We start from the raw sequence: 12,739 nt of genomic DNA, 5'->3' as shown, positions 1-12,739 counted from the left end.
GTACACCTGGCTTTGTGCTCTGAGTAGACAGGACCCCGGTGAGTGCTGTGTCGCTGGCCATGAATGGCGTGTGGTTGGTGTCCGTCCCGTGTCTGACGCTGTCCCTGGTCACCCTGCTTGCAGAGGAGAGGAGGCGCAAGGAGCGGGAGGACCAGATGTACCGGGAGCGGCTGCGCACCTTGTTCGTCATTGCTGTGATCATGAGCCTGCTGAACGCGCTCAGCACCAGCGGCGGCAACATCTCCTGGAATGACTTTGTGCACGAGATGCTGGCCAAGGGCGAGGTGCAGCGTGTGCAGGTGGTGCCCGAGAGCGACGTGGTGGAGGTCTACCTGCACCCCGGAGCCGTGGTGTTCGGGCGGCCGGTGAGTGAGCCGTGCTGGAACCGGGGGGCAGGGGCTGCAGCTGCGGCCCTGGGGTCCCCCCCATGGGTCTGGGGCAGCTGCGGATGTCGAGGGGGATCCCTGGGGGCCCGTGGCAGGAATCGGCATGTGCTGTGAGTGGGGCAGAGAGCCAGGGCCGGGCCAGGGCCTGCTCACCTCCCCACGTCAGGTGCGGAGGGTGGGACCTGGTCATCGGTGGGGAGGGCACCCCAGGAGCTGGCTCCATGTCGTGGATGGAATCCCTGTCCCCTCACCCCAGAACCATACCACCGGCAGGCACAGGAGACGTGGTGAGGCGAGAATACTTTCCAGAGCACTTTCCCTGACCCTGTTCTCTGATCGTCTCCGTACCAACATTAAGAGCTATTTTATTACTGTTTACTTATGATGTTTTTATGTAGCCTCCATGAGCACGGAGCCCAACGCGGGGCCTGAACTCACAATCCTGAGATCAAGACCTGAGCTGAGATCCAAGAGTGGGAACCCCAGGTGCCCCTTATTAGTACTTTTTTTTTTTAAGATTTTATTTATTTATTTGACAGATCACAACTAGGCAGAGAGGCAGGCAGAGAGAGAGAGACGAGGGAGCAGGCTCCCTGCTGAGCAGAGAGCCCGATTCGGGGCTCGATCCCAGGACCGTGGGATCATGACCTGAGCCGAAGGCAGGGGCTTAACCCACTGAGCCACCCAGGTGCTCCCCCTTATTAGTACTTTTAATCCTGGGTCCTGTCAGGAGCCAGGAATTGTATTTAGTTGTCCTGTTTCTTTAGTCTCCTTTCCATTTGTCGTTGGAGTTTGGGTGGTGGAGACAGTGGGTCAGGTAAGGTGCTGGAGGACAGGTGTCTGGTAAGGACCTGCCAGGGAGCCAGGTAGTCCTGGGCACAGTACTGTGCCCGTTATGACAGCATCCATAGCCCCTGGTTGGGTCTGGAGAGGGCTGAGGGCCTGCCACGGTGTTTATAGCTGCTTGTCATTTTATGAGAGTTTGTCATTTAGTTGGGGTGACAGGCTCCCCCTGGCCCGCGTGCTGCGTGACCTGGGTGGCTTTGCAGATGTGAGTGGTTGGTCCAGGCCTAGGCAGTCGGAGACATGGGAGTTGAATTGGCCTCTGGAATCCCATTTTGGTCTTGGCTTCTGGCACGGAAAGAAGGTCATTGCCGGGTGTTTCTATTCTGTTCACCTGGCTGGGCAGGTATCCGCCCTGAGGCCGCTGGGCATTCCAACGCAGATGAGCATCAGCGTGTCGTGGCTGGTGGGTGCCCCCGTCTGCCTCTCCCCTCTGGTGCGCTGACCCCGTGACACGCACCCTGGGCAGCCGCTCATTCCACACGGAATCTTCGGAGGCTCTCCAGAGCCCGGGGAGGAACGGGCTGCTCCGTGTAGATCCCACGGTGTGTGGAGAAGCTGCGCTTAGAACAGGTTCATTCTGGAAAGTATCTGAACTGGGTCCTTAGAAGAATGATGTGGGAATGGTGATGGCCCCTTGCTGGGTGGCTCAGGTCAGCTCCCAGAGAAGGGATTTGGGGACCCAGCGTGGACGTCTGGCTTGCTCTGAGCCTTCTCTCAGGGAAGCCGCCACCCCGGAGGGCACGCCACCTGCTCAGTCTCCCTGAGCCGCTCCTCTCCCAGGAGGGGCTTCCTTAGAAGGGAGAGAGCCACATAGCTGAGTCCAGTTCGGCCCGAGGTCAAGCACCAGAGCCCTGTCTCTTGCCTGAGCAAGTTGCCCGCGTGCCGGCAGGCAGCTCGTGGCTGCCGCGTGTCGCGGTGTTCTGCATGCACAGCTGAGGCCGGGTGGTGAGTGGAAAGCACAGAGCACACCCTCCATTGTCTTCAGACGTTCCCGTTGGTGAAATTAGAGCGAGCGCACGTACCGAAAGCCCGTTGTGACCGTGACGTGGACGGAGTCTGTGGCGGCAGATGGAAGCTCGGCTCCGGGAGCCTCCGGCGTGTGGGCCTCACGGCTTGCCGCGGCCCGGGCGTCACCGCACCCCTCTGCTCTCTGCCCGCAGCGGCTGGCCCTGATGTACCGCATGCAGGTGGCAAACATCGACAGGTTTGAGGAGAAGCTCCGGGCCGCTGAGGACGCCCTGAATATCGAAGGCAAGGACAGGATCCCGGTTTCCTACAAGCGGACGGGATTCTTCGGAAAGTACGTTGGCCATTATTTGGGCTCCTGAACTAAAGCTGGCTTGGCTTTGTAACGCGAGGGCGGACCAGCACGTCTCCCGGGCCCTGCCTGCCCCAGGCCAGCCACCGTGGGGGAGGGCCAGTGGGCGTGCGAGCCGTGAGCCCGCCCGAGGAGGGGCCCCAGGGGCTGTTGGAGCGTCGTGCACCCGCTCTAGTTGTCGCTTCTGCCTGGCGGGGTTGCCGTTGTGTACGAACGGGAAGATGAAACAGGAAGGGGAGAAGCGGGGGTCCAGGCGGCAGGTGGAAACAGGGACCCTGTTGGGCCGGCAGAACCTGCATCTCCTTGGTGGGGGGACACTCGCTCCCAGAGTCCCGGGGGATTTAACGGCACACGGGGACCACCGGTGGCTGGACCTCATCTGCAGAGAGGGTCGCTCGTGGCCACGTGACCACAGTCCGAGAAGACGTGGGGTGCCAGTGACTGTCGGACACCCCTGAGCCGTGGCCGTTCTCCGCTGAGGGCGCAGGCCTTCACGGCCAGTTCCGTAGGGAGCGGCGGGGCACGCCTGGCGCCCAGGCCTTCCTCCGCGGCTCTGGGACTCTGCCTCACCAGCCAAAACTCGTGGGCTACATTTTCTTTTGTGTTTTAGATTTTACTTATTTATTCGAGAGAGAACGTGAGCTGGGGGAGTGGGAGAGGGAGAAGTAGACTCCCTGCTGAGTAGGGAGCCTGATGCAGGGCTCAATCCCAGGACCATGACCTGAGCCGAAGGCGGACGCTTGACTGATTCAGCCACCCAGGTGGCCCGGATGGGTCACTTTTGAAAACAAAATACAGGGCACCTGAGTGGCTCAGTCGGTTAAGCGTCTGCCTTCACCTCACGTCACGATCCCAGGGTCCTGGGACCAAGCCCTCTGTCGGGCTCTCTGTTCAACGGAGAGCCTGCTTCTCCCTCTCCCTGCTTGCGCTCTCACTCTGTGAAAAAAAAAAAAAAAAGTACATCACATGTGAAAAGTTTGTTTTTTTAGGCATTATCAGGAGGCTCTGGCGGACAGAGTCAGCGCAGTGTCCATGTTTCGGCTTCATGCCGTGGTGCGCCGCCGTATCAGGCTGTGATGTGTTCCTGGGACAGCTGAGGGACGGGTCACAAAGGACGAGAATTGGACAAGGAAACCTGTTTCCACAGCCATTTGCTCCGTACACTGGTCTCCGAGTATAGGTTGCTCTCGTCCTCTTCAAAGTGTCCCTGGCCCGATGTGAAGCGTGTCTGAGCGCTGCCTGCCCGTAACCGTCCCTCTCTCCCGCTAGTGCCCTCTACGCCCTGGGGATGACTGCAGTGGGCCTGGCCATCCTGTGGTACGTGTTCCGTCTGGCTGGAATGACCGGAAGGGAAGGAGGACTCAGTGCTTTCGTAAGTGGTGGAGATCCCATCTCATGGCGCCTGTGGCCTAGGATCTGTGCTTGGGCTGGGGGGCAGGGTCCCGGCGCACTCCCGTGAGCGCATGTTCACAGCCACAGGGGCCGACCTGGAGCCGCCCAGGCCCCTCCCTCTCTGACTTGCCGGGCAGCCGAGCCCCATGGGTGTGCTGGACACTTTGTTTGGCAGTTTTTCTGGGGCTGGGCATGACTTCGTTTTTGGTTTTTCCTACTAGTTAAGACACTGAGAAATTGGTAAAGGTCATCTTTATGTTCTTATTTTACTTTTGTTTTTTTTAAAGATTCTGTTTTTTTTAAGTAATCTCTACACCCAGTGGGGGGCTCGAACTCAAGACCCCATGGTCAAGCATCCCACGCTCTACCGACTGAGCCAGCCAGGTGCCCCAAACCTCAGTCCACTTTAAAAGCATTCTCCTGGGGCACCTGGCTGGCTCAGTCGGTAGAGCGTGGGAAGCTTGATTTCAGGGTGTTGAGTTCGGGCCCCAGGTTGGATACAAAGATTACTTAAAAAAAAAACAAAACAACAAAACCCTCCTATTGTGTGGTGGCCTTTGTGGTAACATGCACTGTCCCTCCCTGGCAGGTCTCATCTGGCCAGGTAGTCCCGTCAGCAGAGGCGCTGGGAGGCACCCGAGGCCTGCTTGGAGCAGGTCTGCAGAGGGTACCCTCTAGTCACCGACCTGGGAACTGAGGCAGGTTTCCACTGGGACCAGGCGCGTGTTCCTGTCTGTAGTTAATGGTGTCTCGCTGTGGGGCTGTTGGGTTTCACTCAGCCAGGTTCACCAGGCTTACATACTCAGGGCTGTTTATTTATTTATAAAAAAAAATCTTTTTAAAGATTTTATTGTTTGACAGCGAACACAGGTAGGGGGAGTGGTGGCAGGCAGAGGCAGAGGGAGAAGCAGGTTCCCCTCTGAGAGGGGAACCCGATGAGAGGCTCGGCGCCAGGACTGCGGGATCGAGACCTGCGCTGAAGGCAGATGCTTTGTGGACTGAGCCCCCAGGCGTCCTAGGGCTGTTCATCGCCTTTGCTGTGTCTAGCTAGTACCGTGATGGAGCTGGGGCACACGTGTCTTTGGAGGGCCTGCTGGTCCACCTGGCGTACCTGGGAGGCTTACTAGCTCAGGTTTGCATCCCTCGCTGAGACCTTGTCTTGCCGGACTGCACTCCAGAAATTAACCTGCTAACGTTTCTACCCAACCTTCCCAGAGCTGTGTGTTACCACATTCTCTTATAATCAGAGCGCTCCACCATAGTGGGGAAAACCACATAGAAAACTACAGGCGATCTGCAGCAGATACTGAATTACCTTCTTTGGAACAGGGGTGGTTTATTTATTTATTTTTTTTAAGGCAAATTGCTAGATGCTAGAGAATTTTCTTACTGTTAACAACGCATAGTAAACATTTTCCCTTGGATGCCCAGAAGACGGCTTTACCTCCCTTCTGTCTGAGTGGAGAAGGTGTGAGGAGAGCCAGGCTTGGGGGAGTTGGGGCCCCAGGGACACACAGCCCCCTCGTGCCGGCAGCCCCAGCCCGAGGGGCTCATCTCTCCTGTCATTTCACAGAATGCTGCCCTTTGTTCTTTCTGCCCAGAATCAGCTTAAAATGGCTCGTTTCACGATTGTGGACGGCAAGATGGGGAAAGGCGTCAGCTTCAAAGATGTGGCTGGGATGCACGAAGCCAAGCTAGAAGTCAGAGAGTTTGTGGATTACCTGAAGGTGGGGCACACGCCGAGCAGGGGCGGGTGCGGGCACATGGGCTCAGCCAGCCAGACAGGCCGGGTGCACAGCTGGGAGCCCATCGGAGGGCCAGGGTCCTGTGGGTGACCAGGAACCCCTGGCTGACCGCACCCCAGGCCCCCTGGGATGCCTGGCCGCACCCAGAGCACTCTGCTCCCCCCGCCCCCGACGTGAACCATGGCTGATTCCAGACAATACAGGAGCTGAGCTCCATGGGAGTCCTGTTTTGGAAATTCTCAAACACCTATGACCGGCATGCTGTGGTCTGCTTTTCCAGAGCCCAGAGCGCTTCCTTCAGCTGGGCGCCAAAGTCCCAAAAGGTGCGCTGTTGCTCGGGCCCCCTGGCTGTGGGAAGACCCTTCTGGCCAAGGCGGTGGCGACGGAGGCCCAGGTGCCCTTTTTGGCGATGGCCGGCCCAGAGTTCGTGGAAGTCATTGGAGGTCCGTGTTGCCTGGAGGGCTGTGGACAGGTTTGCCCGACCATCTGTGCAGCGAGCTCTCTGCTATCACACGCCCTTCCTCAGGCGGCCGGGTAGATGGGGACCCGGGGGACAGGGAAGGACACTGAAACCTGGGTTACTGGACACGTTTATGGAGGGAACTGGCAGTGATGTTCTTTGAAGCTGCTTCTGTGTGTGGCCTGGGGAGTCCAGGAGGGTGAGCATCCAGCAGGGGGACTCTGGGAGACCCCGTCATCCTCAGGGGGCAGCTCGGGCCACTGGCACGAGCGTTGGGCTCATCTCCCATTACCTGTCTGACTCTGGGTCCCTGTGTCGTCTCAGGCCTTGGTGCTGCCCGCGTACGGAGCCTCTTCAAGGAAGCCCGGGCTCGAGCGCCCTGCATCGTCTACATTGATGAGATCGACGCCGTGGGCAAGAAACGCTCTACCAGCATGTCCGGTTTCTCCAACACGGAGGAAGAGCAGACACTCAACCAGCTTCTGGTGGAGATGGACGGTGGGTGCCCTCACCCAGCCTGCTCCTGGGCATGGAAGGGTTTCTTCCTGAGACCTCCTCTCTAGATGGACCACACAGCTGGTGTCTTGTTCCAGAACCTTGCGCTCATGCTCACGGGCATTTCACTTGCCTGCAGTGACTGGTCTGTTTCCCCACCACACACCTGCCCCAGGTGTGAGCGCGCCTAGCACTCTCGGGCAGGTAGTAATGAGAGGAGGCTGGGGTCAGAGTGTTTGTCACCTGGCTCCACTCCAGAAACTCAGCTTTGACGGTGATAGTAGAAAAGAAAGGGAAAACCCTGGGAGCACAAAGGGCAGGGCAGGTCCTGACCCTGTTCCCACTCTTGGATGAACCCAGGGGTTGTGCCATGTGTCTGTGCCGCTCAGTGTGGTGAAGGGGACACGGGGCACCTGGCTGCTGCAGTCGGGGAGCCTGCAACGTCTGATCCCAGGGCTGCGAGTGACATGGAATGGGTTCTTGTTAAGATTTTATTTGTTTTATTATTATTTTTTAAAATATTTATTTGACAGAGAGCACAAGTAGGCAGAACAGCAGGCAGAGGGAGAGGAGGAAGCAGGCTTCCCACTGAGCAGAGAGCCTGGTGCGGGGCTTGATCCCAGGACCCCCGAACTGTGACCTGAGCTGAAGGCGGACACTTAACCACTGAGCCACCCAGGTGCCCCTATCTATCTGTTTTTAAAGATTTTATCTTTAAGTAATGTCTACACCCAACATGGGGCTCAGACTTAAAACCGAGAGCAAGGGTGAGACGCTTCACTGACAGGACTGGCCATGTGCCCCACTTTATTTTTGCTGTGGTGACATATATAATAACATTTACCATTTTAACCATTTATGAGGGTTTCCTTCAGGGATGTTAAGTACGTTCTCACTGTGCATCTACCACCACTGCCTGGCTCTCGAACCTTCTCTTCACCGACTGGAACTCTGTCCCCATTAAACACTAACTCCCCAGCCCCCGGCAGCCACAGCCCTGCTCTCTGTCTCCACAGATCTGAGTCTTCTAGGACCCTCACGGGCACAGCAGCTCTGTGAGCCCCCAGGGTCACGTCTTCCACGCGGTGCATGTGGTGGGACTTCCATTTAAGGCTGAGTAATAGTCCCCCACGTGGCCAGTCCCTTGCTGATGGACGGCTCCGGCTCTTGGAATAACGCGGCTGTGACCGTGGGCCCATGGGTGTCCCCTCAGGTCCCAGAGCATCAGGATTCCCTCGCTGTTTGCAGCACTGCGGGTGAGGGAGACGCTCTGTGCTCATACCACCGGCTCCAAGAGAACCGAGTATGGGTGTGTTTGTTTTCATTCTTGAAGTGCTCCCACCCGGGGGGCGGCACGTGTGCTGGCCAGCGTGCGGACGTGACATTGGACTGTGTGCAACTCGAGACAAACTCTGTTTGAGCCTCTCACTCTGAAATACTTACGGACTTAGGAAAGGCCCAGCAGAGCTGCCCCAGACCGCGCTGCGGGCGCCGTCCCTGGTGCTGCTGTGCCGGGCCGGCCGGGGCAGGGCGAGGCCTCTCCATACACGCTCAGGGGCTGGCCGACACTCTCACGCGTGTTGGGAACTCGGCAAGCTCCACGGGCAGAAAAGCCAAGCGCCCTGTGTAGCCAGTGTGCCAGAGAGGCTGACGGAGATGGGGTGCATCGGAGCCCCCCTCAGACCCAGCTGCCAGGCGCCGTTTGCTCAGGGACCGTGCACAAGAGCAGCTTCTGGGGAAGGACGCTTCCACGGAGTCCGGTCCTCGGGACTGTGAGCAGAGTGAAGTCCCGGCTCTGAATGCAGCTGTCGGGATGCCAGCACAGAGGGGCCTCCCAGAGTGCCTTCCGGGGGCAGGCTGTGTGCTGCTCGTGGTCTTGGAGTCTCCCACAGCTGAGACCACACTTGGTGCTTTTCGTTTGAGCGGGTTTTCACGACCCCTTCATGCTGAGCCACCTCCACTCAGTGTGGTTCTGGACATGGTCCTGGAGTCCTGCCGGGATCTGGAAGATCCCCTCGGGTTCTGGTCCCAAGGTCTCACACCTGGGCCTGCGGGCGCCCGAGCCTGAGGTCTGTCTTGTCTGCTGAGACCCAGGACCGTGGGTTTGATGAGCCTGTGCTCTCAGAAGTACCGGATTTTTTTTTTAAGATTTTATTTATTTATTTGACAGAGAAATCACAAGTAGGCAGAGGCAGGCAGAGAGAGAGGGGGGACGCAGGCCCTCCGAGGAGCAGAGAGCCCGATGCAGGGCTCGATCCCAGGACCCTGGCATCATGACCTGACCTGAAGGCAGACACATAGTGACTGAGCCATCCAGTCGCCCCAGAAGTACCAGATTTTAACGATGGCATCTGATTGTCTCTTTGAAAGCACAGCTAGCGCCTGCACTGTCGAGGGGACGGGCGAGAGCAGGCTGTTGGGTCTTCACGCTTCCTCTAGCTCCCGTGTACCCTTGGGCTCCTGCAGACGGCAGCCCCGCACGAGCATGCAGGCGCGCTTCCGGACTGGGAGGTGTTGTGCTGTGGGGTTCGCGCTGGCCCCTGTTCCTCCAGGCTGTGGAGCTTTGATATCCTGGCTCGTGACCTTGCCTGCACCTCTGCGTGTGTGACTACAGTCCAGGCGACCTGAAGGCACTCAAGGAGGCCCCCGCCCTGAACACATAGCCCATTGGATGAGCAGATCTCCTGCTCACTCGGGCTGTTGGCACTTGAAGACTGAGCCCCGCAGGAAGCGTTTACTAAATGGCATCTTCCCCTGAGCCCAGGCTCTCTGTGCCACCATGAATGGGGCGCTTCCGCCCAGAACCCCGACCCACTGACTGAAGGCCCTTGTCGGGCCAGACTGGCAGTGAACAGGTGCCTCTGTGTGCGGACACAGCCGGGCATTCTCAGCCCCTCAGCAGCGTCTGAGGCGTCTCTGTTAGTCCTCGGGGAAGGGCAGCAGCGCTTCATTGACGTGCGGGGCACGGAGTGGACACTGTGCCCGTCATGGGAAAAGCTCACTGGGTCAGGACGAGGCTACGCTACGGGACAGCCAGGTCACATGGCGAGGGCACGTGTGCCGAGTGCTGGGGTCCCACCAGGTCCCTTAGAGGGGGACAGTCCCCTTGCTACATCTTGAACAGCAGGAGGGCTCTGCGACGGGTGCCCTCACGTGAGCCTCTGAGTTCTCGAGAGCCTGTGGGGCATGAGCTCCAGCCTCCCTCGGGGTCAGCAGGAGGCCCTCGCTCCCATCCACCTGGCCTTTTCCATCTTAATCCACGATGTGTCTGAAGTCACGCTGGCGTAGATGCGAGGGTTTGGCTGTGGCTCCTTTTTCTGCCCGGGGGGGTCCGGTTCTCCATTTGTTGAAGAGGCTGTTGCATCCTCCACTGAATGGCCTTTGTGCCTCTGCCAGTGCTTGGCTGGACCTGACAGTGGTGGGGCGGGTCTGCCGCGCTGGCCGATGTGTCCACCCCTCCCGTGGGCGCACGGCCTCCCCCTGCAGCGGTCTGGGAGGAAGGCGGGCCGGCTCCTGACATCTGTTCCCTCGGCTGTAGCTGGGGGAGCGGTTGTGCTTTGCTCTCTCCTAGAACTTCTAGAACAAGCTTGTCCCCATCTCCCGAAAGATCTTGCTGAGTTTTTGCTAGGAACATGTGCCTCACAGGAGACTCGGGAAGCGTGGCGGCAGCACCAGATGCTGGGGAGGGCGGGGAGAGGTCAGACCCGGGTCCCCGCAGGAACCTCGGTGACCCTGATTTATTTTTTATTTTTATTTTTTAAAGATTTTATTTATTTATTTGGTGACCCTGATTTAAATAAAGCAGCCAGGGAGACGTGAGCAGACACACTGCCCGTGGGAGTGTCCCGTGTGGCAGCCTCTCTGGGAGACGAGGCCGCGGCCCCCATCTGACCCAGCACGAGCGCTCCCGCGTGCTGGTCCCGGAGCAGCGCGCATGCAGACCTTTGCCGCGCTTGCGGGCACCGAAGACTGGAGCGGCCCACACGTCCGCCAGTGCGAGCGGTCTGGGAACACGGGGTTTCGGTGTCACCGTTACCGTGAAGCAAGGGAAGGACAGAAGCTCTCCATACACAACTGTCTGGATGGGCCTCGGGATCACGGCTCCCTGCCGGATGGCGCCATTCACGCGAGATCGTCAGGGACGAGCACGCAGCGGTCTTCTCCCAGTCATGTTTTCGCATCTGTGACTCAGAATTCCATGTTCACGGTCTCGGCCTGTGGAAGGACAATATTTCGGAAGTCGGAGCAGGGAGTCCCAGCAAGTCCCCACAGGAGAGCTCTGGCTTCCCTCCTTGTCCGAGAAACGAAGCCATGTCTGTCCTGGGGCGCTCCGTCCAGTCAGCTTCCTGCTGCCTGCGTCTCAGCGACGTCCTGGAACCACAGGGCAGGCCCGTGGAGCTGCTGGGTGGTGGGAGGTTGGGGTTATCCACTCTACTCTCTGCGCAACACGAGAGCGGGCTGGACCCCTCATGGTGTCCCAGCTTAGGGGACTCTAGCAAGAATGCGCACGCACGGGAGCGTTCCGAGCGTGTGGGTTGTGGTTTGCGTGTCCCGGTGCTTCTCGGTGACTCGTGTGTAGATCCTTGGTGAGGTGGCCAGCCCCTGGCCTGTGCGCTGAGCCAGGCCCCTCATGCCGTCGTGGGGTCCTGGGGTGGAGTTAGCGGCCGTCTGCCGGGAGGTGGTGGTACCTCATGCTCTCCGGGCTAGTTCTCTAAAACGTCTTTTAAATTACACTCTGCGCTTCACAGGTAGTTTCAGATTGTACTTGTGTGTCTGATGATTATGGACTTTTTTCATTAGCAAAAGATCATGGCAGGTCTGTTTGTTTAAGTGGGCTCTACACCCAACGTGGGGCTTTGAACTCAAGACCCTGAGATCAAGAGTCTCACATTCCATCAACCGTGCCAGTCAGGTGCCCCTGAAGTCTTTATTTTTTAAACTTTGTATTGTGGACCTTGTCACACATACAGAAGCACAGAGAGAGCTGTGCAGGGAACCTCCACGCCACAGGCCAGCCCCTTTCCATCCACGCCCCTGCTGCAGTCTCTTCCCCAGTGGGTGATTTTAAAGCCAGTCCGAAGTTCTGGATCTCACATGCTCTCAGTCTTACGTGCTTTGGAGATAATGATCTACAACAACAGAGAGGCTAGTGTTGCACTGTAACGTGTGTGCTGAGCATACACGTAGGACCCTTGGATGTCTGCTCAGGCCCAGATCACCCAGCCTCGGCTTGGATGCGTTTCTGCGGGTGCGGCCTTGCTCAGACAAGGGCCCATGTCAGTTCTCACGAAGACCTGGGCCACCAGTGGTGCTCTCAGCCCTTGCTTTTAGACCTTCTGAGAAACCTGGAGCCTCCAAACCCAGGCCACAGACCAGTGTTGAGAAACGTCTGCTTTGGCCCATGGCTTTGCACCAGAGGAGCGTGGACACGGTGCCCTCTGTTCCCCGGGTCTGCTGGGCAGTTACCGAGGGGAAACACGACCCCCCAGGATGCCATCTGGACGGCTGTGCAGGCCCCCATCTGTGGCTCTGCCTCTGGGCTGGCAGCCTGGAGAAGACAAGCAAATTCTTGCTCTCATGGGGACCCTGATGCTGGGTTGGTCCACATCTCCTCATTCTCACGGGCCCCAGTGGGAGGTCTGTCCCACCCTGTGTCCCGGAAGGGGAGCTCTACCCCAGCAGCTATCTGTCCCTCCAGGAATGGGCACCACGGACCATGTCATTGTCCTGGCATCTACCAACCGGGCTGATGTTTTGGACAACGCTCTGCTGCGGCCTGGCCGGCTGGATCGACACATCTTCATTGACCTTCCCACACTGCAGGTCAGTGCGGCCGGGGGCTGGCTCTTGTCTGTCCGACTGTCTTCAGCTTACCTAAATTCTGCCGTGGCTCTGCGGCTCGTTCGGCTCACCCCCGGTTTTCCTCTTCACCCCTCAACGCTGCGGCTGAGTTTTGCGGCACAATCCTTGGGAAGCCTCCGAATCCTCGTCCTGGGCCCCACCAGCTCCTCGGTGCCCCAGGGCAGCAGCAACCAGCAAGCGGTGCTGGGTGGGGAGAGGGTTCGGAGTGTGAGCGGAACGGTACGCATTCCCGTGC

General features: G+C 58.6%; 1 protein-coding gene across 2 annotated transcripts in view; it reads left to right on the top strand.

Annotated features, from left to right (window-relative positions):
• SPG7 (SPG7 matrix AAA peptidase subunit, paraplegin) overlaps window positions 1-12,739 on the top strand; it is a 32,191-nt gene that overhangs the window by 8,668 nt on the left and 10,784 nt on the right. For both annotated transcript variants that reach the window (XM_080829630.1, XM_080829629.1), the window contains exons 4-10: window positions 124-365; window positions 2,393-2,532; window positions 3,820-3,922; window positions 5,544-5,669; window positions 5,968-6,130; window positions 6,472-6,645; window positions 12,341-12,465. In XM_080829630.1, coding sequence (XP_080685756.1) covers window positions 124-365; window positions 2,393-2,532; window positions 3,820-3,922; window positions 5,544-5,669; window positions 5,968-6,130; window positions 6,472-6,645; window positions 12,341-12,465 — 1,073 coding nt within the window. The remainder of the gene's footprint in view (window positions 1-123; window positions 366-2,392; window positions 2,533-3,819; window positions 3,923-5,543; window positions 5,670-5,967; window positions 6,131-6,471; window positions 6,646-12,340; window positions 12,466-12,739) is intronic.

The sequence above is a fragment of the Martes martes genome (genome assembly GCF_963455335.1).
Source record: "Martes martes genome assembly, chromosome: 17".
NCBI classification, from domain to species: domain Eukaryota; kingdom Metazoa; phylum Chordata; class Mammalia; order Carnivora; family Mustelidae; genus Martes; species Martes martes.
This window is presented reverse-complemented; position numbering and strand designations above follow the sequence as displayed.